Here is a 24,692-nt window from a genome sequence, read left to right on the forward strand (position 1 = left end):
AGGAATCAAAATCTAGGTGTACACCACTACCACTGGGCCACTAGGAGAGTCCGAACGATAGTCTCTCATTGGAAACAGTGATATACAGGAATTAGAAAATCTTAAACCCCAAACTGGTTTTGAAGCATCTTGGCTAGGCCTTTTATTGTTCTTCAAAGGACTTCCTTTAACATCTCTGCTTAACTGACATCTCCTAGGTCAGTGCTTCTCAACCCAATCCTCAGGGAACACCCAACCAGTTGGTTTTCAGGATATCCACAGATAATAGAAGGACTAGGGGGCACTCCATGAAGTTAGCAAGTAGTACATTTAAAACAAATAATAGAAAATTATTTTATTCAATGCACAATTAGCTCTGGAATTCATTGCAGGAGGATGTGGTTAGGCAAGTTAGTTTAGCTAGAATTAAAAAAAGATTTGGAAACGTTCCTGGAAGAGAAGTCCATAAACTATTAAACAAGTTGACTTAGGAAACAGCCACTGCTGCTATTGGCATTAGTAGCATGGGATCTATTTAATGTTTGGGTACTTGCTAGGTGATTGTAATCTGGATTGGTCAATGCTGGAAACAGGATACTGGACTTGATGGATTCTTGGTCTGACCCAGTATGGCTACCTATGTTCTTATGAAATGGATTTGCATGCACTGCTTCTACTGTAATCAAATCTATATTATGCATATTCACTGTGGATATCATGAAAACCTGACTTGCTAGGTGTGGCCCAAGGACTGGGTTGAGCAGCAATGTCCTAGGGACACTGATCCTAAAACAGAATTAAGAAGAAAATGTTGGGGAGATCACATGATGCTGTGAGCTGTTCCGACGTGAGTTATAGTAGCACCAAGTGCAGCCCCCATTGCTCTATATTTTGCAGTTTTTTTTTACTGCCTTTTTCCTCTTCCCGAGTTGGTGTCAGTGTTACAAAAGTGTGCCGATCTTATTTTTTTGTACGAATATCTTTGAAGGATGACTGTAAAACCTATGAAACATGAGCAGGAGAAATCCAAGCCTACAGATGCTAAGATGGTGGAGGACGTTAGAGATGGGTTCAGAACAGACACAGCTGAAATTATTTGTGAAGTATCCGTAGCAGTAATATCAGCAATTGATAGTCAGCTTAAGTAGCAGCAATGGATGAAAAATGTATTGATTTTGCACACTGATGTTTTGAAATCGAGGCTGGGCCTTTGAGACACTGATTAAAATTCAAAGCTGGAAACGCAGCTTGCAGGGCTTGGGTGGGAAATAAAGTCTGCACAGGAGAAGCTAGAAGATCCAGAGAACTGAAGCCACCAGTTCATCAAGGTATTCAGGGTGTCTGAGAATCTATCTGATTCTAGGCTCTAGGCTGATTCCAGTTATGCTTTTTGCAGGAACCTGGACTCAGTGAGGAAGCACATTCAGGCATTCGCTTTGAGCAAATTCACAGATAGCAAATGTTGTTTACCTGTAACAGGTGTTCTCACAGGACAGCAGGATGTTAGTCCTCACATATGGGTGACATCACAGGATGAAGCCCAATCACGGAACACTTTTGTCAAAGATTCTAGAACTTTGACTGGCCCCTACTGGGCATGCCCAGCATGGCACTAAACCTGCAGCCAGCAGGGGTCCCCCTTCAGTCTTGTTTAAAGCTACAGGAAGTGCCGAAAAATAAAATAAGAAAACGTAACGAACCCAACACCATGGGGCGGCTGGCAGGTTTCGTGAGGACTAACATCCTACTGTCCTGTGAGAACACCTGTTACAGGTAAGCAACATTTGCTTTCTCAAAGGACAAGCAGGTACATAAGAACATGCCATACTGGGTCAGACCAAGGGTCCATCAAGCCCAGCATCCTGTTTCCAACAGTGGCCAATCCAGGCCATAAGAACCTGGCAAGTACCCAAAAACTAAGTCTATTCCATGTTACCATTGCTAATGGCAGTGGCTATTCTCTAAGTGAACTTAATAGCAGGTAATGGACTTCTCCTCCAAGAACTTATCCAATCCTTTTTTATACACAGCTATACTAACTGCACTAACCACATCCTCTGGCAACAAATTCCAGAGTTTAATTGTGCGTTGAGTAGAAAAGAACTTTCTCCAATTAGTTTTAAATGTGCCCCATGCTAACTTCATGGAGTGCCCCCTAGTTTTTCTACTATCCGAAAGAGTAAATAACCGATTCACATCTACTCGTTCTAGACCTCTCATGATTTTAAACATCTCTATCATATCCCCCCTCAGCCGTCTCTTCTCCAAGCTGAGAAGTCCTAACCTCTTTAGTCTTTCCTCATAGGGGAGCTGTTCCATTCCCCTTATTTTGGTAGCCCTTCTCTGTACCTTCTCCATCGCAATTATATCTTTTTTGAGATGCGGCGACCAGAATTGTACACAGTATTCAAGTTGCGGTCTCACCATGGAGCGATACAGAGGCATTATGACATATGGGTGAGTACCGAGCTGAGGATGTCCGAGAAATGCACCAAATGTACCCAAGATGTGCAATAGGCACAAGGACTGGGGTGGAATTTGGTAGAGGGCATCCTGAACCCTAACGGGCAGGCGGAAGGGTGTTGGTACATCAAGTTGTAAAAAGGTTGCGCAAGACAGTCTGGCCGAAGATGGAATCTTTTCTTCCGGCCTTGTCTAAGCAATAATGGGCTGTAAAGGTATGGAGAGAACTCCAGGTAGCAGCCCTGCAAATGTCAGGAACGGCACTGAGCGTAGGTCCGCTACTGAAGTTGCCATGGCCCTCAGAGTGTGCTTTAACACGGTCTTGAAGCGGAATGCCTGCTTGCTGATAGCAAAAGGATATGCAGTCCACTAACCAGGAGGAGAGAGTCTGCTTACCCACAGGCTGCCCCAATTTGATGGAATGGAAAGAGACAAACAATAGAGTGCTTTTCCTGTGGGCAACTGTACCGTCTAGATAGAAGGCTAGAGCCCGTTTGCAGTCAAGGGTATGCAGTGCCTGTTCTCCTGGATTGGAGTGGGACCTGGGAAAGACGGTAGGTAGTATAATGGATTGATTAATGTGAAACTCCGATACTACCTTAGGTTAGAACTTAGGGTGAGTGTGGAGTACTGCCCGGTCCTGCAGAAGTTTAGTGTAAGGCGGATAGGTAACTAGGGCCTGTAACTCACTAACTCTGTGAGCAGATATTATTGCCAAAAGGAATATCACTTTCCATGTGAGAAAGTGAAGATCACAGGATTGGAGAGGCTCAAATGGTGGTTTCATGAGCCGACCTAAGACCAGATTAAGGTCCCAAGAAGGGGCCGGAGGACGCAGTGGAGGCTTGAGGTGAAGCAAGCCTTTTAGAAAATGTGTTACGAGGGGATGTACCGAAATAGGAACGTCCCCGACACCTTTATGAAAGGCGGCTACCACACTGACATGCATTCTGATGGAGGAAGTTTTTAGACCTGACTCTGACAAGTGCCATAGATAGTCTAGAAACTTCGAGGTGGAACAGGTAAAGGGATCAAGGGATTGAGAAGAACACCAAGACTCAAACCTGTTCCATTTGTATTGGTAAGACTTTCTCGTGGAAGGCTTCTGTGAAGCAATCAGGACACGGGAAACTGGCTCCGAAAGGTTAAGTGGCTGAAGAATTAACCTTTCAACATCCAGGCCGGCAGGGACAAAGCTTGAAGATTGGGGTGGCGCAGGCACCCGTCGTTCTAAGTGATCAGAAGCGAGTCCTTTCCCAAGGGAATGTGCCTGCAAATGGAGAGATCCTGAAGTATTGGGTACCACACTTGACGAGGCCAGTGAGGTGCTATCAGGATCATGCATCCCTTGTCCTGATGTAACTTCATGAGAGTCTTTGAGAGAAGTGGAAGTGGAGGGAATGCATATAGGAGACCGGTTGCTCATGAGAGGGAGAACGCATCTATTGGCTGAGAGTGTTGGCTGCGAGTGTTGGCTGCGAGTGAGAGAGCAAAAGTTCTCTACTTTGCGGTTTTGAGGTGACTCAGAGAGGTCTATGCGATGATGACCCCCAACGTTGGAATATTGAGTCTGCTACTGTGGGGTTGAGGGACCTCTCTTGCAGATGGAAAGCGCGACTTAGGTTGTCCGCCAACACATTTTCTACTTCTGGCAAGTAGGTGGCCCTGAGGTACATCGAGTGGGAGAGGGCCTCCGCCCATATCTGTGCAGCTTCCGAACACAGTAGGTAGGAGCCCATCCCTCCCTGTTTGTTGAAGTACCACATGGCCACCTGGTTGCCCGTCTGAATCAGGATGACCTGATTGGAAAGGTGATCCTGAAACATCCTGAGAGCATATCTGATTGCTCGCAGCTCCAGGAAATTGATTTGGTGTTTGGCTTCCTCTGGAGACCAAGTTCCTTGTGTTTGCAAACCAGCAACATGGGCTCCCCAGCCGAGGTTGGAAGCATCGTCGGTGAGAATTATTTGAGGGTCTGGAGCCTGGAAGGGCAGGCCTCGGAGGAGATTGCTCTGATTTTTCCACCAGAGTAGAGACTGACGGAGTCGGTGATGTGGACAGTGGTCGATAGAAGTTGGACGGACTGAGTCCATTGTGACCTTAGAGTCCACTGCATGACTCTCATGGCCAAGCGGGCCATTAGGGTAACCTGTACTGAGAACGCCATGTGTCCCAGTAGGCTGAGGAAGTGGCGTGCAGTCGTGCGGCACTGAGACTGTAGCTGGTGTGTGAGAGAGATGAGAGTGAGAGCTCGCTGTCGAGGCAGAAATGCCTTTGCCTGCAAGGTGTCCAAGTCTGCCCCTATGAATGATAAAGTTTGAGATGGGACTAAGCAGGATTTTGCGTAGTTGACAAGAAATCCTAGCGAAATCAGAGTGTGTAAAGTAAGATGTAGGGACGACAGAGCAGCTTGCTGAGTGGGAGCCCTGATCAACCAATCATCTGGATGGGGTAGACATGAACACCCTGAGTCCTGAGGAAGGCTGCTACTACTACGAGGCACTTGGTGAAGACTCGTGGTGCAGATGCCAGGCTGAATGGGAGCACTCGGTATTGATAGTGCTTGGGGCCTACCAGAAATCTCAGGAACCTGTGATGAGATGGATTTATCGCAATGTGTGTGTACGCATCTTGGAGATTGAGAGAGCAGAGCCAGTCTCCTCTTTTCAGAAGAGGAAGGAGGGAACCCAAGGTTACCATCTTGAACATTTTTCGGTGGAGGTACTTGTTGAGGGCACGTAGGTCCAGAATTGGACGAACGCCGCCTGATTTTTTGGGGATTAGAAAGTACCGGGAATAGAATCCTAGGCCTTGTTGGGATTAGGGCACTGGTTCTATTGCTCTGGACTGGAGGAGGAGGGAGATTTCTTGCTCCAGGAGTAGTGAGTGGTTGGATGTTCTCCACGTCGACAGAGGTGGGGAGTCCGGTGGAATGGAGAGAAAGTTCAGGCGATAACCTTGAGAGATTATGATATGATTTCTTATGTTCTTATGATTGTGTGCCACCTGTTGTTGAAATGGAACAATCAACCTCCCACTGGTATCTGAGGCAGTGGAAACTGGCCGCTGCTCTCTATGCAGGAGTCAAAAGCCGGAAGCAGGGCCCGGCTGAGGAGCTGCTTGTGGCTTTTGTTTATGAGGTTGACGAGACTGGGCCTTTTGGAAAGGTCTCGTGGAACGAGTTCTAGATGGTGGTGGATAGGATTTCTTTGGATGGAAGAATGACTTTTTAGTATCCTTCCTGAATGGCTGTTTGGAGGAATACTCAGAGGGCATCAGAGAGAGCTGGCGAAGGGTCTCATGATGGTCTTTGAGTTCCGCCACCGTCTGCTGAATCTGTTCACCAAACAGATTGTCTCCTATGCAGGGCAGATCAGATAATCTGTCTTGTACCTCAGGCGCAAGTCAGAAGATTTAAGCCAGTCCCACCTTCTTGCCGAAATAGCAGTTGCAGACACCCTGGAAGCAGTGTTGAAGATATCATAAGAGGATCTTATTTCATGCTTCCCTGCCTCAAAACCCTTGTGTACCAGGGTTTGAAGCTGTTCCTGGAATTGCTGAGGCAGGTACTCTGCAAAGTCCTGTATCTGCTTGAATAAGACCCTGTTGTACTGGGTCATATACAGCTGGTAAGAGGCGATCCAAGAGATGAGCATTGATCCCTGGAAGACATACCAGCCAATGGCATCCAGGAATTTCTGTTCCTTACCTGGGGGAAAGGAAGAGTGGGGTTTTGATCTTTTTGCCCTCTTTTGGGCAGATTCTACAACCACAGATTGGTGATCCAGCTGAGGTTTTTGGAATCCTGGGGTGGACTGGACCAATAAGTAGTATCAGCTTTTCTGTTGACAGGAGCAACAGAACCAGGGTGTTCCCAGTTCTTTTTGAGGAGATCCAAAAGAACCTGGTGAGTAGGGATGGAGGTTATTTCCTTGGGAGCATCCAGGAATTGTAACAGCTCCATCACTTGATGCCTGTCATCTTGTTCAGTCTGCAATTGGAAGGGAACCAATTCAGACATTTCCTTCACAAAATTTATGAAGGATAGGTCCTCTGGAGGAGAACACTTCCTGCTTTCAGTAGGAGAAGGTGGCGATGGCAAGTCATCGGTGTCTTGAGAAGAATCGTCTGTCCAGGTGTCATAGGGATCAGCACCCGCCCTTCTAGGAACCTGAGAAGGACGGGACAACGGTATTCCTGAAGGTCCGGGTCTAGGCTCCAAAGGCATCAAGGGAAGTACTGGAGGCACCAATGATGGCATCAAGGGCACCGGTGCAGGCATTGAGAGCATCGATGGATGGATCGGTGGCGCTGATGGGCGCATCGGCATCGATGGTTGAGACATAGGCAGGACACCCGATGGCGAAATGCGGAACGGTGTCAGCGGGGAAGGCAACGGAACTATCAGTGACCCAGGATCCATCGGTGGAAAAGCGGCTATAAGCGTTTCCATCTTCGAGAGCAGCGGTGCCAATGCTGCCAGAATGGGATCGATGGCCGGTTCCGCGACAGGCACCGATTTCGGCGCCGGGGGACCTTGGAGTCTGTGCATCGCCTTATCGATGGCCTCCTGAACCATCCAGTCCAGTTCTTCACGGAGACCTGGAGCAAGCAGCCCTGGCTCCGGAAGGGAAGAAGGAGGCAGAGGCATAGCCGGAGGGGCCACCGTTAAAGGCGGAGTCGTGACTTCCGATACCCGTCCAGGTGAGGGTTGCCTTGGTGACCCGGTCGCAGAAAGGGTCGGTGCCTTTTCTGGATGGGGTTTCTTCGATGGCGGCTTGGACGATGGTGAGGTCGATGACTTTCCTCCATCGATGGTCTGAGGCTTCCGGTGTCGATGCTTCTCTCTATGATCCCCATACTGGGTCAGGCCAAGGGTCCATCAAGCCCAGCATCCTGTTTCCAACAGTGGCCAATCCAGGCCATAAGAACCTGGCAAGTACCCAAAAACTAAGTCTATTCCATGTTACCGTTGCTAGTAATAGCGGTGGTTATTATCTAAGTCAACTTAATTAATAGCAGGTAATGGACTTCTCCTCCAAGAACTTATCCAATCCATGCTAACTTCATGGAGTGCCCCTAGTCTTTCTATTATCCGAAAGAGTAAAAAACCGATTCATATCTACCCATTCTAGACCTCTCATGATTTTAAACACCTCTATCAGATCCCCCCTCAGCTGTCTCTTCTCCAAGCTGAAAAGTCCTAACCTCTTTAGTCTTTCTTCATAGGGGAGCTGTTCCATTCCCTTTATCATTTTGGTTGCCCTTCTCTGTACCTTCTCCATCGCAATTATATCTTTTTTGAGATGCGGCAACCAGGTGGAGGAGTAACCTAGTGGTTAGAACAGTGGGCTACAAACCAGGAGACCAGGGTTCAAGTCCCGCTGTTGCTCCTTGTGACCTTGGGCAAGTCACTTTACCCTCTATTGCCTCAGGTTCAGACTTAGATTGTAAGCTCTCGGGGATAGGAAAATACCTACAGTACCTGAATGTAATCCACTTTGAAGTACTGAAAAGTGGAATATAAATCTAAATAAAAAAATTGTACACAGTATTCAAGATGCGGTCTCACCATCGAGCAATACAGAGGCATTATGACATTTTCCGTTTTATTCACCATTCCCTTTCTAATAATTCCCAACATTGCTTGCTTTTTTGACTGCCGCAGCACACTGAACCGACGATTTCAATGTGTTATCCACTATGACGCCTAGATCTATTTCTTGGGTAGTAGCACCTAATATGGTGTAGTAGCACCTAATATGGTGTAGTTGGCAGTATGTTTGATTGTTGGTAAGGGGAGGAAGATTTTGGGGTTTGGATGGGTTCTGGGGAAGGAGATAGGGGAGGATGCAAAAGGAGTGGGATAACTGACTCTGCGGTTCTTTGCAAAATTATTTTTTTGGGGGGGTGTGTTCTAGAGTGATTAGCTATATTAACTGTGATCTGATGCTCAGCAGGGGTATGCTAGATGTGGGTATACAGTTTTTTTGTTTTGTTTTTTTTTTTTTTTTTAACTATTTGCTCCATTATTATACCCTTTAAAATGAACAATCACTATCTTGGAATATTGCAGGAATTGGTTCCCCAGTTAAAAGGAAAAAGATACTCTCTGCATTATACAGGGAATGTGCTAAGATAGCAATGCTGCAAGAAACACCCTTGAATGATATTTAACATGGAAAGTTGTGCAGAGAGTGGGTTGCTGGATGTTATTTCACCTCTATGCCTGTATCCAGAAGGGCTGAGGTGGCTATTCTTTTTCATAAAACAGTAGTATTAAAAAAGAATTCAAAGTGATACTCCAACCGATCCCTCCCCCTCCTAAAATTGAAATAGGCCTTTTCAAATCCCCAACCCTGCAAATCTGCCTCATATACGCCCCCCCAGGAACCCTTCATAGCAACCCCTCAACACTCATAGAATACATTGTAAAGAACATCTCGATTGACACCACAGCAATCATCCTAGGTGACTTCAACCTGCATGTTGACAATACCCCTCGAACTCCTTCATGTGACGCCATACTTGATTCACTAAATGCTTTAGGCTTTTAGCAGTTCATAAACTTCCCCACTCACAAAGCGGGTCATACTCTTGACCTTCTCTTCACTATCTCACTGATACAAGTTGACCCACCAGCCTGCACACCTATCCCCTGGTCCGACCATCACCTAACCTCCCTGCCACCCTAACACAAATAAAACCATTCAATACAGGAAAAACTGCACTAGAGATGACCTCATATCAGCGATCTCTAATAAACGAAACCTCTTAGATCTTACAAATGCCGACACAGCGCTAGCATCTTGGCATGACATCACCAACACCATAGCTAACATTGCATGCCCACTCCAATCTCGACTAATCTGTCCACAACACAATAAAAGAAAGAATCCTTGGTACACTCAAGAATTAAAAAACCTAAAGCAACACCTCAGGAAAACCGAAAAGATCTGGCGCAATGATCCCTCCACTGTGCACCAGGCACAATTCAAAACCTCCTTGCACCACTACAGCGAAAAGACGAAAAGAGATTTCTATGCCGCCAAATACATCAATTCCAATTCAACCCTAAAGCCTTATTCGACTATGTTGCCTCACTTACCCATCCTACACCCCCCTGACCTTCCTGAAGAAGTAGCCAAAATCAAATGTGAAGACCTCGCCACATTCTTCCAAACCAAAATCAACAAGCTGTTGTCTCACTTCACCACCTCCTCCACAACTACACCTCTCCACCATGAGTCTGACCAGACTAGCCCTAGCAATCACACTAAGGGTCTCTCCGTCCTTGACTGCACCACAGCCCTAGAAATAGAAACATTTATCAAAAAAGCCAAACCTTCTTCTCACCCATCAGACACAATCCCCACTAAACACCTCCTATCTATCCCCAATCTTATTGCAAAACCCTTAGCCAACATTATTAACTTGTCCATTAGCTCAGGACATGTACCTGTCCTTCTTAAGCAAGCAATTATCAAACCAATCCTAAAGAAACCTAAACTTGATCCCTCTGATCTGTCCAATTACCGCCCCATATCCAATCTTCCTTTCATCTCTAAACTCCTTGAAAAAACAATTAACAAACAACTTACTGAATACCTTGAGGATAATCAAATCCTCGCCCCCTCACAATTTGGTTTCAGGAAATTCCACAGCACTGAGACTCTTTTGCTCTCCCTTTCCGACCACATTATTAAAGGCTTTGACAAAGGCAATCATATATCCTTGCCTTTCTAGACATTTCGTCAGCGTTTGACACCATCAGTCATAGTATTCTCTTATAGTGTCTAACTGAAATTGGCATCACAGGTGTTGCCCTCAACTGGTTCAACTCATACCTCAGCAATAGAAACTTCAAAATCAAACTTGGAAACCACGAATCCAAAGCCATTCCTCTTACTCAAGGAGTCCCTCAAGGCTCCTCCCTCTCCTCTACCCTTTTCAATATTTACATACTTCCCTCTGTCATCTTCTAACTAATCTCAAGCTTCCTCATTACGTATATGCTGATGATGTACAGTTGCTCATCCCCATCACTGATTCACTCTCAAATGCCATGAACATCTGGAATGCCACTCTCCTATCTATTAACAAACTTCTAACATCCATCCATCTTGCATTAAACACTGCTAAAACCGAAATCATGTTTATCTCACCCCAAAATCACCCCAACCCCATTCTCCTCCCTTATCCCCACACACCATTTTCCCAACAAGTCCGAGATTTAGGAGTCATCCTTGACAGTCACTTCAATTTGAAGAATTTCATCAGCAATATTCTAAGAGACGGTTTCTTTAAACTGCACACTCTAAAAAAAAAAACTGAAACCCTTACTCCACCCTCCTGATATCTGTACAGTACTTCAAACAATTGTTTTCTCTAAAATTGATTACTGTAACTCCCTCCTTCTTGGGTTACCAAAAAACTCTATCCAACCAATACAAATCCTGCAAAACACCACAGCCCGGATCCTTACCAACACACTCAGAAATGAACATGTAACACCGATACTAAAGGAATTACATTGGCTCCCAATTACACACCGCATCCAATATAAGACCCTCTCTCTCATTCACAAGGCCCTGTACAATCCAGAAATGAACTGGTTCAATGACTCCTTTCGCCTCCACCAATCTAATAAACCCATCAGACATCAACATCTCGCAACCATGATCACCCCTTCATCCAAACTCAACAAACTAGCCTCCACCAGAGCACGTGCGCTCTCAGTTGCTGGGCCGACCCTCTGGAATACCATGCCAGTCGAGTTACGTTTGGAGGAATGTCAAAAACTCATCCCACTCCTCTCTCCCCCCCTCTGCTAAATCCTTCTTTTAAACATCCTTCTGTCACCATATTGTTCGATTGCAAACCCTGTAACTTTCTTATGCCTACCCAGATCCTCAGTCAGTTTATGGACTCCTTTTCTAACCAGTTTATGGATGATATACCATTGAATCCTGTAAATAGTTACTCAATTGCCAGGTTATTTTGTTAGTTTTGGCCGCATAGTTCCTGTTCTATGTAAAGGCAATGCCTAATAGTTACAAGTTATATGTAAACCGATACGATGTGCAAACGGTTGTCGATATATAAAAAAAACTTTAAATAAATAAATAAATAAATCAATCAATCTTCAAGAGGAAACTTTTGTTGGTTGCTGCTGCACACAGTGCAGAAGATTTCAATGTATTATCAACAATGATGCCTAAATCTTTTTCCTGAATGGTGACTCCTAATGTGGTACCTTGCATTGTGTAACTATAATTCGGGTAACCTTCCCAAAATACATCTCTTTGCACTTGTTCACATTAAATTTCATTTGCAATTTGCATGCCCAGTCTCCCAGTTTTGCAAGGTCCTCTTGCAATTTCTCACAATCCTCTTGAGATTTAACAACTTTGAATAATTTTGTGTCACCAGCATATCTGATCATGGGATTAGTTTAATTTTTAATATGTGGATTCCCAAATTATTGCAAACATGAAGAGCTCATCATGTCTATCAAACTGTTATAGTGACGACCAGTGAGCTGTGTAACAGTGACGACAATAGGAATCGGATGATAACAAGCCCTTTATTAAAACGCCCGACTCTGGCCGAGTTTCGCTCCCTTGCACAGAGCTGCCTCAGGGGCAATTCATTTTGCCAGGACTTGATTTGATCAATGCAGAAAATATCGTATTGATTGTACCTTCGGTGCCGATGTGTTCTCACTCGAATAGACTTTCTCTAATCAGCATAGTATTGCTACGTGATAGCTGCTTAGAAGTCAAAACGTTCTGTACATGACAAATTTAAAATGACGAGCCGTATCTTAGCTAGTCAAGATACGGCTCGTATGCTGATTAGAGAAAGTCTATTCGAGTGAGAACACATCGGCACCGAAGGTACAATCAATACGATATTTTCTGCATTGATCATATCAAGTCCTGGCAAAATGAATTGCCCCTGAGGCAGCTCTGTGCAAGGGAGCAAAACTCGGCCAGAGTCGGGCGTTTTAATAAAGGGCTTGTTATCATCCGATTCCTATTGTCGTCACTGTTACACAGCTCACTGGATCGGCTACCGCTTTGTTTTTTGGGTCTATCAAACTGTTATTCCACCTCCTCTTTAAAAGTTTAGGGATGAAATTGCTCCAATAATTTATTTATTTATTTATTTATTTATTTTAATTTTGTCCATAGGCTGAATCTTGACGTCCTTCTTTGTCCAAACAGTAATGAGCTGTAAAGGTGTGAAGAGAACTCCATGTTGCTGCTTTTCATATGTCAAGGATTGGCACTGAACGATAGTGTGCTACTGAGGTTGACATTGCTCTTACTGAATGCGCCTTCACTCGTCCTTGGAGAGGAAGGCCTGCTTTTTCATAGCAAAACTGTATGCAATCTGCTAGCCAATTGGATAGAGTATGTTTACCCACTGCTTTACCAAGTTTGTTTGGATCATAAGATACAAAGAGCTGAGTGGATTTCCTATGGACTGCAGCGCGGTCTAAGTAAAATGTTAGCGCACGCTCACAGTCCAACGTATGTAAGGCCCGTTACCCTTGGTGAGAATGAGGCCTTGGAAAGAACGTGGGTAAAACTGAATTGGTTTAAGTGGAATTCCGTAACTACCTTGGGAAGGAATTTTGGATGTGTACGGAGAACTACTCTGTCATGTAGGAACTTTGTATAGGGTGAGTACGTGACAAGTGCTTGTAACTCACTAACCCTTCTAGCTGATGTAATGGCTATGAGGAAGATAGTCTTCCATGTGAGAAATTTAACATCACAGGAATTCATGGGTTCGAAAGGAGAATGCATGAGTCTTGTTAAAACCAGATTCAGGTCCCATTCTGTGACAGGTGGCTGAATTGGCAGTTTAAGTTGAGTTAAACCTCCCATAAACCCGCTGACAAGAGGTTGTATGGAGATTGGTGCATCTCCCATCTTGTTATGATAAGCTGAGAGTGCACTTAAGTGTACTCTTACAGATGAAATCTGGAGACCAGATTCTGAAAGATGGTATAAGTAGTCTAGAAGAGAAGTAGTGGGGCAAGTGAAGGGATCAATATACCACAAAGTAAATCTCTTCCATTTGGAAGAATAATTCTTTCGTGTGGAAGATTTACGTTTAGCTATAAGCACTTGAGATATATTGGTTGAAAGATTGAGTGGATGTAAAATCAAGCTTTCAACATCCATGCTGTCAGGGATAGGGATTGAAGGTTGGGATGGCGCAACCGACCCTGATCCTGAGTGATGAGAGTGGGAGCTATACTCAGGCGAATGGGATCCCTGACTGAGAGGTCTAGAAGTGTGGGGAACTATACTTGACAAGGCCAATATGGGGCTATGAGAATCATGATCCCCTTGTCTTGTTGTGGCTTCACAAGAGTTTTAGTTATGAGCGGTATTGGAGGATACGCGTATAGAAGGCCTGAGTTCCAAGGTCGAGCAAAGGCGTCCTTGGCTGGCTGGTTCTTCTGTTTGTGTAGAGAACAGAATTTGTCCACTTTGTGATTCAGATGTGACGCAAAAAGGTCTATTGTTGGTTGTCCCCCAACGCTGAAATACCCTGGTCGCTACTGCGGGATCCAGGGACCATTCGTGTGGTTGGAACCGACGACTGAGTCGATCTGCCACTACATTGTGAATACCTGCCAGATAAGTGGCCTGGAGAATCATTGAGTGGTTCAGGGCCCAGCCCCAAATCTGTGCGGCTTCTTGACAAAGGAGATACAAGCCCGTACCTCCTTGCTTGTTGATGTACCACATGGCAACTGTATTGTCTGTTTGGATGAGAACAGTTTTGTGTGAAATGCAGTCTTTGAACGCATGCAGCGCATAACGTATAGCTCGAAGTTCCAGGAAATTGATTTGATATGTTGCTTTGAGTTTTGTCCAAGTAACTTAAGTTTGGAGAGTGTCTATGTGAGCTCCCCAACCCAAGGTGGATGCATCTGTGGTTAGAGTTATTTGTGGGACTGGTTGCTGGAAGGGTAGGCCCTTGCTCAAGTTGTCCTTTTTTGCCCACCATAGTAGAGAGGAATGTAGCTGGTGGGTTACTTGAATTGGAGAATGCAGCGGTTGAATGGCTTGGATCCATTGTGACTTTAAAGTCCATTGAATTACTCTCATGGCTAGACGTGCCATAGGAGTGACGTGAACTGTGGAGACCATATGGCCCAGTAAAGTTAGAAACTGATGAGCTGTGCTTGTTTCTTTGAGCGGAGCGAGTTTGCCAAAACGGAAAGTGTCTATGTCCGATCCTCGGGTAGAAAGGCCTTTGAGAGGATAGTGTTCAATTCTGCTCCTATGAATTGAAGCAAGTGAGATGGGACTTTTGATAATTGATAAACTCCATCGAATGGAGTACAGTAATTGTTTGATTGAGAGAAGCGAGAGCTCCTTGTAGAGATTGACTTCTGATGAGCCAGTCGTCTAGATATGGAAACACATGGACACTTTGTTTCTGCAAGTGTGCTGCTATTACTGCCAGACATTTGGTGAATACTCTGGGAGCAGAGGCAAAGCCAAATGGCAATACTCTGTATTGGAAATGTCGTTGACCCACCATGAAGCGCAGGTACTTGCGATGAGGAGGGAATATTGGAATGTGAGCATAAGCGTCTTGAAGATCCAGAGAACAAAGCCAATCTCCTTTTTGAAGAAGTGGAAGCATGGTGCTTAGAGAAACCATCCTGAATTTTTCTCTCTTTAGAAATTTGTTGAGATTTCTGAGGTCTAGAATGGGATGAAGGCCTCCGGTTTTCTTTGGAATGAGGAAATAACGGGAATAGAATCCTCTGCCCCTCTGAGACCGGGGCACTGGCTCTACAGCCCTGGCTTTCAAAAGGGTGGATAATTCTACTTGTAATTGAAGTATGTGATTTTTGCTGAGATGTAAATGACTCGGAGGAAACTTTGTGGGAATTGAGAGGAAATTGAGTTGGTATCCTTGAGATATTATTGACAGAACCCATTGGTCTGATGTTATTGGTATCCAATTGTTGTAAAATTTGGATATCCGGCCTCCCACTGGAAGTTCTGACTGAGGATTGGAGAAGTAGCTGAGTTCTTTGGAATTGGTTTCAAAAACTAGCAGCAGGCCCTGTCTGAAGAGCAGGTTGAGGCCTATTTGCCCTCAGCTGTCTTGGTTGCGCTCTTTGTTGAGTCCTAGAAGGTCTGGCATGAGATTTAGGAGGATAGTATCTCCGTTGTCTGTAAAAAGGCCTTCTCGTGTCTTTCCGTTGAGGCCTACGCCCAGAATGCGTAGGGGGATCTTGCGGAAGGGAAGAAGGCTGCCTCAGTGTTTCAGCGTGCTCCTTTAGTTGAGTCACTGCATCTTGGACTTTGGATCCAAATAGGTTGTCTCCCAGGCAAGGGAGATCCACTAGCTTATCCTGAACTTCAGGTCTAAGGTCTGAGGCTTAAGCCATGCCCATCTCCTGGCGCTGATTCCTGATGCAGCTACCCTTGAAGCTGTTTCGAATCCATCATAGGCCACCCAGACTTCATGTTTCCTGGCCTCCAGACCCTTGTGGATGATGGTCTGGGCTGCTTCTTGATACTGAGTTGGGAGATTGGAACAAAATCTTGGATTTGCTTACACAAGTTTCTCTGATATTGGGTCATGTAGAGCTGATAGGAAGAGATTCTAGAGTTCAACATGGCTCCTTGATACACTTTGCAACCCAGGGAATCCAAAAATCGGTGGTCTTTACCGGGGGGATTCGATGAATGTGTTGTTATTCTTTTTGATCTTTTTTGTGCTGATTCCACCACCACTGAGTGGTGAGGGAGCTGCGACTTCTGTTACCCAGGAGCAGATTGTACTAGATATGTACTGTCCATTCTCTTGTTTACTGCTGGAACGGAGCAGGGATGTTCCCAGAGACGATGTAATTCTAAGAGAACATTATGCACTGGTATGGCTACTACCTGTTTTGGAGGGTCGACAAACTGAAGTACCTCCAAGGTTTGTTGTCTGGTGTCCTGCTCTGTTACTAATTTGAAAGGAATGGAGTCCGCCATTTCCTGGACAAAAGTCGTGAAAGTAAAATCTTCTGGAGGAGATTTCTTTCGGGGATCTGGTGGTGATGGCTCAGACATAAAATCCTCAGATGACGTGTCTGAGTTCGTGTCACTCCAAGTATCATATTCTTGGATTTGTTGAGGAGGTGCTAAAGTCTTAGGTGGAGGAGGAATGCCTGAAGGTCCTGGTAATGGATCTTCAGGAGATGAGTCCTCAAGATTTTCTTCCCTTGGATTAGAGGGAAGAGAATCCAGTAAATCTTGATACCTTTTCATGATTTGATGTAGTGCTGACTCTGGGTGTCCTGGAGCCCCAGGAAGGAGTGGCACCGTTGGTGAAGGCTTCGGCATCGAAGAAGCGATTAATGTCTTCAATGATTTCCTCGAAGTCACCGTAGTTGTTTTGTCTTTTCTTCCTTGCATCGGTGCAGGTGTGAAAATTGGCATCGGTGCCGGAACCGATAAAGCCATCGACATCGGCATGGTGTTCAGTAAGACCAAAGGCACCGACATCGGTATCGATAGTGGCATCGAGGCCATCAGTGGAATCGACGTTGCCACTGGCATCGGGGTTTCCCCCAGCATCGGTGATGTCACCGGTATCGATGGTTCCATCGTCATCAGTAATGTTACCGGCATCGGTGATGTCACCGGCGTGACGTCACCGGCATCGTCGCCGTAATTTGTTCCTTCAGGGCTTGCATTACTGCTTGCTTGATTAGCATGGACAAGTCCTGTGATACGGCTGGAATGGTCGGCGGCGGTGGAGGAGTAGATGGTAACTCTTGCGATGGTTGTATGGGTTCCATCGAAGTAGGCCCTGATGGTGGCGGTGTTTCTTTGTGTTTTTGCCGCTTTGCGATCGGTTCTCACAGGGAGGAAGCTAACGTTGGTGTCGGGGCATGTCAGTGTAGATGCTTATGTTTAGGCCTTTGTTCGATTACAGACCTTAATCGACGCCGTCGACGGTGGTGGCGAGGTCCCATCCCCTGATCCCTCCAGACGACATTTCTTCAGCAGGACTTTTTTGGTAACTCCAGCTGGGGATGATTTCGTTGACGAAGGGGAAGGAAGGTTGGAGGTGAAAAAGGTGCTCCATTTTTTCCTGCCTAAGCTTCCTTCCTTTAGGGATCATCTCTGCAAACTGTTGGCAGGATGAAATATCATGTTTTTCGCCTAAACAGACAACACACTCAAGGTGTGGGTCTGTGGTAGACATGGTCCGATTGCAAATCGGACATTTTTTAAACCACGAAGCCATGTTTCTATCGACAGCTGTCGATAAAAACGGGGAAATTTTATGAGAGAAAAAATTGTTTTTACTTACTGTAAAAACTGTGTCAATTTCTCACTGTCCGGTGAAAAAAGTAAGAGTGAGATGATCTCCCTTATGGGAGAAAATTTTTGAAATTGATGACTTTTTCAGTCAGAATAGTGAGTAAAACTCACAGGGCTCCTATCTCCGCGATGCTTACAGCAGCGCGGAAAAACGAAGACTAGAGTGAGACCCCTGTGGCAGAGAATATCACAGCATGCTGGGCATACTCAGTGGCCTCACAGTGCTAGTCAAAAGTTTCTAGAAACTTTGACAGAAAGTTTTCCTGCAATAGGGCTCCGTCAGTGACGTCACCCATCTGTGAGGACTAGCATCCTGCTTGTCCTGGGATAAATTCTTTTACTCCCAGGTGCAGATATAGCTTCTTACAAAGAAAGAGTATACCTTTCTTTAAATCTAATCTTATCCCCCCCCCCCCAGTCACACTATCTCTATCTAAATCCTGGTCTGTCACACATTTAAATAGAAAAAATTGAATAATGAAAAGCCAGATTAAAGTTAGCGGGCAAATTGTCATTAGAAAATGAACAGTTTTTCGCTATACAGAACAATTAGAATGCGCTTCTACAGCAGAGAATTTCTAATACTTTATTATATCAAAAGCAGACTGTTCAAATTTGGCAATAAGATTTTGAAAAGTCTAGAAAGGGTGGTTAAATCTATGGGAGATGCCTGAAATGGAGGTAAGACATCACAAAAACGCAGCGAATGTAAACATTTTTCTAAAGGTTTATGAGAAGTATTATGCTGGAGACGATGACGTGACAAAAAGTGAAGAATTATTTTTGCAGATCTGTCCTTGCCAGTTTTAAGCCCATATCAAATGGATAAACTTAATGGACCTATAAAACTTAGGCTGAAGTTTCTGTGATGAGTCAATACGTAAAAAATCATAATTCTCTAGGGCCTGATAGTCTTCTGGCTTGAACATAAGAACATGCCATACTGGGTCAGACCAAGGGTCCATCAAGCCCAGCATCCTATCTCCAACAGTGGCCAATCCAGGACATAAGAACCTGGCAAGTTCCCAAAACCTAAGTCTATCCCATATTAGACACTGCTATAACTAGCAACAGTATTTTCTAAGTCGACTTAATAGCAGGTAATGGACTTCTCCTCCAAGAATTTATCCAATCCTTTTTTAAATCCAGCTACACTAACTGCATTAACCACATCCCCTGGCAACAAATTCCAGAGTTTAATTGTGCATTGAGTGAAAAAGAACTTTCTCCGATTAGTTTTAAACGTGCCACATGCTAACTTCATGGAGTGCCCCCTAGTCCTTCTATTATCCGAAAGAGTAAATAACCGATTCACATTTAATTCTACACCTCTCATGATTTTAAACACCTCTATCATATCCCCCCCTCAGCCGTCTCTTCTCCAAGCTGAAAAGCCCTAACCTCTTTAGTCTTTCCTCATAGGGGAGCTGTTCCATCATCTTTATCATTTTGGTCGCTCTTCTCTGTACCTTCTCCATCGCAACTATATCTTTTTTGAAATGCGGCGACCAGAATTGTACACAGTATTCAAGGTGCGGTCTCACCATGGAGCGTTACAAAGTTCTGTGTGTTCAGGTGTTTGTGGATTCTGTTAAGTCTAGAGATCTGCCAGTGTCTCTGAAGGAGGCCTTTATTACTACATTACCAAAGAAAGGGAAGGATTTGGAATTGCCTTTGGCTTATTGGCTTATCTTTTTGTTAAATGTGGACATAAAGGTTTATTCTAATGTATTGGCCAACAGGTTAGCTGTTATTTTACCAGACGATTTCTAAGGAGCAAGTTGGATTTATGCATGTGAGGAATGTTATGATTATCTTAGAAAGATCTTGGCAGCAGTAGAATTTAGTTCTATGTCAATGGATATGCTCCTTTTTATTAGTTTTGATATAGAAAAACTTTTGATCATTTGTCCTGGGATTTATTTTGTGTTTTAGGGAAAGTGGGGTTGTATGGATTGTTTGTGGGCTGTATTCATTTTTATATGAAGGTCCTAAAGCTGCAGAGGTATCTACTGGGGTTCTTTCTAACAATTTTCTTTGATAAGAGGTACTAGGCATGGATGCCCGTTATCTCCTCCTTTTGTTTATCTTGAATGTGGAAGCCTATAGTTAGAAAAATTTTGAAAGATGTGGTTCTTAAGGGTATACCATTTGGGAAATATGAGATGAAGATAGCCATGTTTGTGGATGATCTGTTGGTGTGTCTTTTACAACCAAAAAGAAATTTACTGGTACTGTTGCATGAGTTAAAGTTCTTGGCTACTTTTTCTGGATTGAGACTAAATTTAGATAAATTGTAAGCCTTAGATATCTCAAGTTTGTTAGGAGGTTCTTTGGAAAGGCATTTACCAATGCTATGGGCATGGGACCATTTTACATATTTGGGGCTGGTTATTCGTAGATATTTATCCTAACTTTAAAAATGAAATGTGAAGCCATTATTAAAAATTACAGGGACTTGGCTGGAGAGCTAGAGGTGTCTGATTCTCGCTTTTTGGTAAGGTACAATGAAAATGGTTATACTGTCAAAGTGGATATATATATGCTACAACATTCATCTATTCTGCTGATGATAAAGCATTAACTTAGATGGTGAAGAGCGATTTCTAAATGTATTTGCGGAGGGAAGAAACCATAAATAAATAATTTGGGTTAATATAAGTGGCATGGGATTGGATTACTCAGACTCAGCTGAGGAGGTGGTAGAGGGGGTTTGAGTAAATCTTTTAGTTTATATGTACTTCATGCCAAAATATCAGTTACCCTTGCCTCTGAAATGAAGTGTGTAGCTTTGGGTGGTCTGTAAAGCTTGGGAAAGGATTCGTATGAGATGTAAATGGTCACCTAGGATTTCTATTTATTCGAGGGAATAAACGGTTTGGGCTCGGGATAATAATCTGGCACTGGGAACAAAATGGTTTAATCAAGATTAGGCAGGTTTTACTGACTGATAGGGAAGGCATTCAGTCTTTTCAGCAATTAAAGGATAAGTTGGCTCTAGGGAATAAGGAAGTCTTTGCTTTTTACAGTTAAGCCATTATGTTTCTTCTCTATTGCACTTGGATATAAATATTTTTAAAGCAGGGAATTTTGAAAGGGATGTGCTGCTTCCTAAAATGGGGAAAGGCTAGCTGTCAAAAATTTACAGGAATATGATATGGAAATATGAGGTGGATCCAGTCTCCTCTGTGGGCACAAAGGTGGGCTTTGGATTTGGGTATAGAGGTGCTAGATGATGAGTGGCCTTGAGAGAGTGTTCCAGTTTAAATTTCTTAATAAGCTGTTCTTTTCCCCCAGGAGGGCAGAGAGCCAGAATTATCAGTTCAGGAAGCTATCTTAAATGTGGTTGGAGGGGTCTTTCATATACAGTATTTGTAAATGTAGGAATATTCAGCATTTTTGGAAGGAAGTGTTCTTCCAATTCTCATAATTTGTTCACAAATCATTACCCTTAGTAGCTGATTTTTGTCTTATAGACATTATTGATGCATATGTGTTGGATGATGCTGGATGTGCTATTTTTGTTTTGAAAGGCGTGTCTTATGATTAAGAAGTATATCTTATTACAATGGCTTGAAAATAAATTTCCTATGTAATCTATGTGGAGAAAACAAATGCAAGAAGTCCATATTATACAGCAAACCTACTCGGAGAAAAAAAAAGTTTTTGAATATTTGGGATCCTTATCTTTGATGACCAGAATGCAAAGATTAATTGTAAATTCACTACATCTTACAGATAATACAGAAGAGTGAAGAGAGCTGTTTGGTTTTTAAAGGGGGATAGGGATAGGGATTGGGCAAAACATTGTTTAAACAAATGGTCTGACCTGCAGACCTAAGTTACTATATTCTGTTGAATTAATTAAAAAAAAAAAAAAAGTACACTAAATAAAACAGTAGACAAAAATAAAACATGCAATGTTGCTTTTTTGAAGTAGGTTTTTAAGACTATAAAAGCTGGAGGTAAAACTATGGACTTTATTCTAAAATACTTTTCCTTATTCTGCACTCATAAAAAAAATCTTTTTGACTAAGGCCCTATATTGCTATTTGTGCTCAATTAAGTTGTACATAATTAAACAAAAATACACAAGACAGAAAGAGCAGTTAAAAATAGTCTGAATTTGGATCACATAACTTTCTCTAGACAAACATTTTAAATATTTAAGTATAAAGCTTTTACACAAAATATGTTTTTTCAATGTCCCCAAGTTGTAATGAACACTTAAACGGGAGCTATACTCTATAAAACTGTCACATAAACACAATAATACAATTAGAAGCATTCCTTAAAATATATCCAGCTATTGTAAACAAATTGCGCAACTTACCATGTGTATACTGAAAGAACTATTTTGCAAATTGACTTTCATCATACTACATTCCCCAACTTGTGTTGGAGGAAAGGTACACACATTTTCTAGGGCATACACTCCTCTGTCAGTTTTTTCATTTTGCCTGAAACAAAAAAATTTGTTTTATTACAAATTCTATACAGTATAAGCAACTGAGTACAGGTAGTATTGGAATAAATCAATTTTTAAATTGAAAGACCAGGATGGATTAAGTCTTTGTTTTAGTTTAACTTTTACAGTCTGTGTGTCTGCATAACAGCTTAAATTCTCAGCACTCAAGGCTAAAATTACATAAGCCGCAGGGCTGGTCAACAGAAAGACGAACTGAAATGGTTGTGACTAACATACTCATTGTTCTTTGCACGCTTCTGCTATTGAGATATTTGTGAAGCTTTGAAGAAAACTGACAATAAGGGGGAGATACTCAGTACAATGGTACTTGGCTAAACTACCCATCTTGCTGAATACTGATTTTTTAAATTAATAAACAAACCACTAGCACCCAACAGCCCTTATACCTCCTATCCCTAAATCCCCAGAAGGAGAAAAATGACAGATGGTGAGGGACACCACCATTCCCAGAAGATTAAAATAATAATGGGCCTAGATTAGATACCCTTCCCACCTTTCAATCCCAGAAACCAAAGAACAGGAGTGGGCTGTTCCCCAAGAGAGGAAATTGGTAGTGGGGTAAAGGACCCCCCTTTTCCCCTGAAGATTAAAATGGCAACAGGCTGATCTAGACCTCTTTTGACCCCAAAATCCACACATCTCCCCTACCTGCTAGCCCCTCAAATGCTAATATCAGGTAGGAGGAGGAGAAAAGACTCATTCTTCCTCCTTCTAGTCTGAATAGTAAATAAAGGCTGTACCAACATTTAATATGCATATATCAACTTTACTGGCCAATAATTGGTCCATTCTGTCCCAGGACACCCTTCTCACCTACCAGGTAAGCGGCTGAGTACCACTGCCTCAGAAATGGGTACAACCCAAGAAAGAGATCTAGGTGTCATAGTGGATAACACATTGAAATAGTCTGTTCAGTGTGCTGCGGCAGTCAAAAAAGCAAACAGAATGTTGGGAATTAATAGAAAGGGAATGGTGAATAAAATGGAAAATGTTGAGATTACTTACCTGATAATCTCCTTTTCCTTAGTGTAGACAGATGGACTCAGAACGAATGGGTATAGTATGCTCGTGCTAGCAGTTGGAGACGGATCTGACGTCAGCACGGGTATATATACCCCCACAGGAAGCGTAGCAACTCAGTAATCTTCCTTGTAAAAGCTGTTATGGATGTGTGTGTACTGACGCTCAGTGAAATAGTGAAACAGGATTCCCCTGACTGATTGATAGTAGCTGGAGACCACCAGCATTCCCAACCGGAAGGCGTCGACACCTGGCAAAGGTGACGCTCTTATGTAAACAAATGACATGGCCTACCTTGAATCGGTGAAACCCATGTACACTGGCAGCTGGGCGGGATGCTGAGTCCATCTGTCTACACTAAGGAAAAGGAGATTATCAGGTAAGCAATCTCAACATTTCCTAGCGTGTAGCCAGATGGACTCAGAACGAATGGGATGTACAAAAGCTTTATTCCCAGCCTGGGCGGGAGGCTGCCTGAGGTCCTTGTAGGACTGCCCTCACAAATGCTGTGTCCCTCCCTGGCCTGGACATCCAGACGGTAGAATCTGGAGAAGGTATGGAGGGAGGACCATGTCGCCGCTTTACATATTTCTGCAGGCGACAGCATCCTGGATTCCGCCCAGGATGCCGCTTGTGCTCTGGTAGAATGAGCCTTGACCTGTAGAGGCGGAGACTTCCCGGCCTCTACGTAAGCTGCTCGGATAACTTCTTTAATCCAGCGGGCGATGGTGGGCTGAGAGGCCGCTTCACCTTGTTTCTTTCCGCTGTGCAGGACGAACAAATGGTCCGTCTTTCGTACTTCTTGTGTCACTTCCAGATATCTGGGCAGCAATCTGCCTATGTCGAGATGGCGTAATAAACACCCTTCTTCAGAATTCTTCAAACCCGCCGTGGTAGGCAAGGATATGGTTTGGTTAAGGTGAAACTGTGAAACCACTTTAGGTAGAAAGGAGGGAACCGTGCAAAGATGGATAGCCTCGGGAGTGATCCTGAGGAAGGGATCACGGCAGGACAGTGCTTGTAGCTCAGAGATGCGGCGCGCTGAACACACCGCCAGCAAAAACACCATCTTCAAAGTTAGAGAACGGAGAGACAAGCCCCGAAGGGGTCGGAAGGTGGATCCCGCGAAGAAATCCAGAACAAGGTTGAGGTTCCACAGGGGCACTGGCCACCTCAGTGGCGGACGAATATGCTTGACTCCTTTCAGGAAGCGAGAAACATCTGGGTGCTTGGCAATAGTCTTGCCATCCCTCCTGGGCCCGTAGCAAGACAGCGCAGCCACCTGAACCTTGATGGAGCTGAGGGAGAGACCCTTCTGAAGTCCATCTTGCAGGAAATCCAACACAATAGGGATTGTGGTCGCATGTGGATTG

The 24,692-nt window shown here is 43.9% G+C and overlaps 1 protein-coding gene across 2 annotated transcripts in view; it reads right to left on the reverse strand.

The window, feature by feature from the left end:
* Positions 1–24,692, reverse strand: part of CEP192 (centrosomal protein 192) — a 1,292,743-nt gene that overhangs the window by 40,917 nt on the left and 1,227,134 nt on the right. For both annotated transcript variants that reach the window (XM_029590939.1, XM_029590938.1), the window contains one exon: positions 22,144–22,270. In XM_029590939.1, the coding sequence (XP_029446799.1) occupies positions 22,144–22,270 (127 nt within the window). The remainder of the gene's footprint in view (positions 1–22,143; positions 22,271–24,692) is intronic.

The sequence above is a fragment of the Rhinatrema bivittatum genome, chromosome 2, assembly GCF_901001135.1.
Source record: "Rhinatrema bivittatum chromosome 2, aRhiBiv1.1, whole genome shotgun sequence".
NCBI lineage: Eukaryota > Metazoa > Chordata > Amphibia > Gymnophiona > Rhinatrematidae > Rhinatrema > Rhinatrema bivittatum.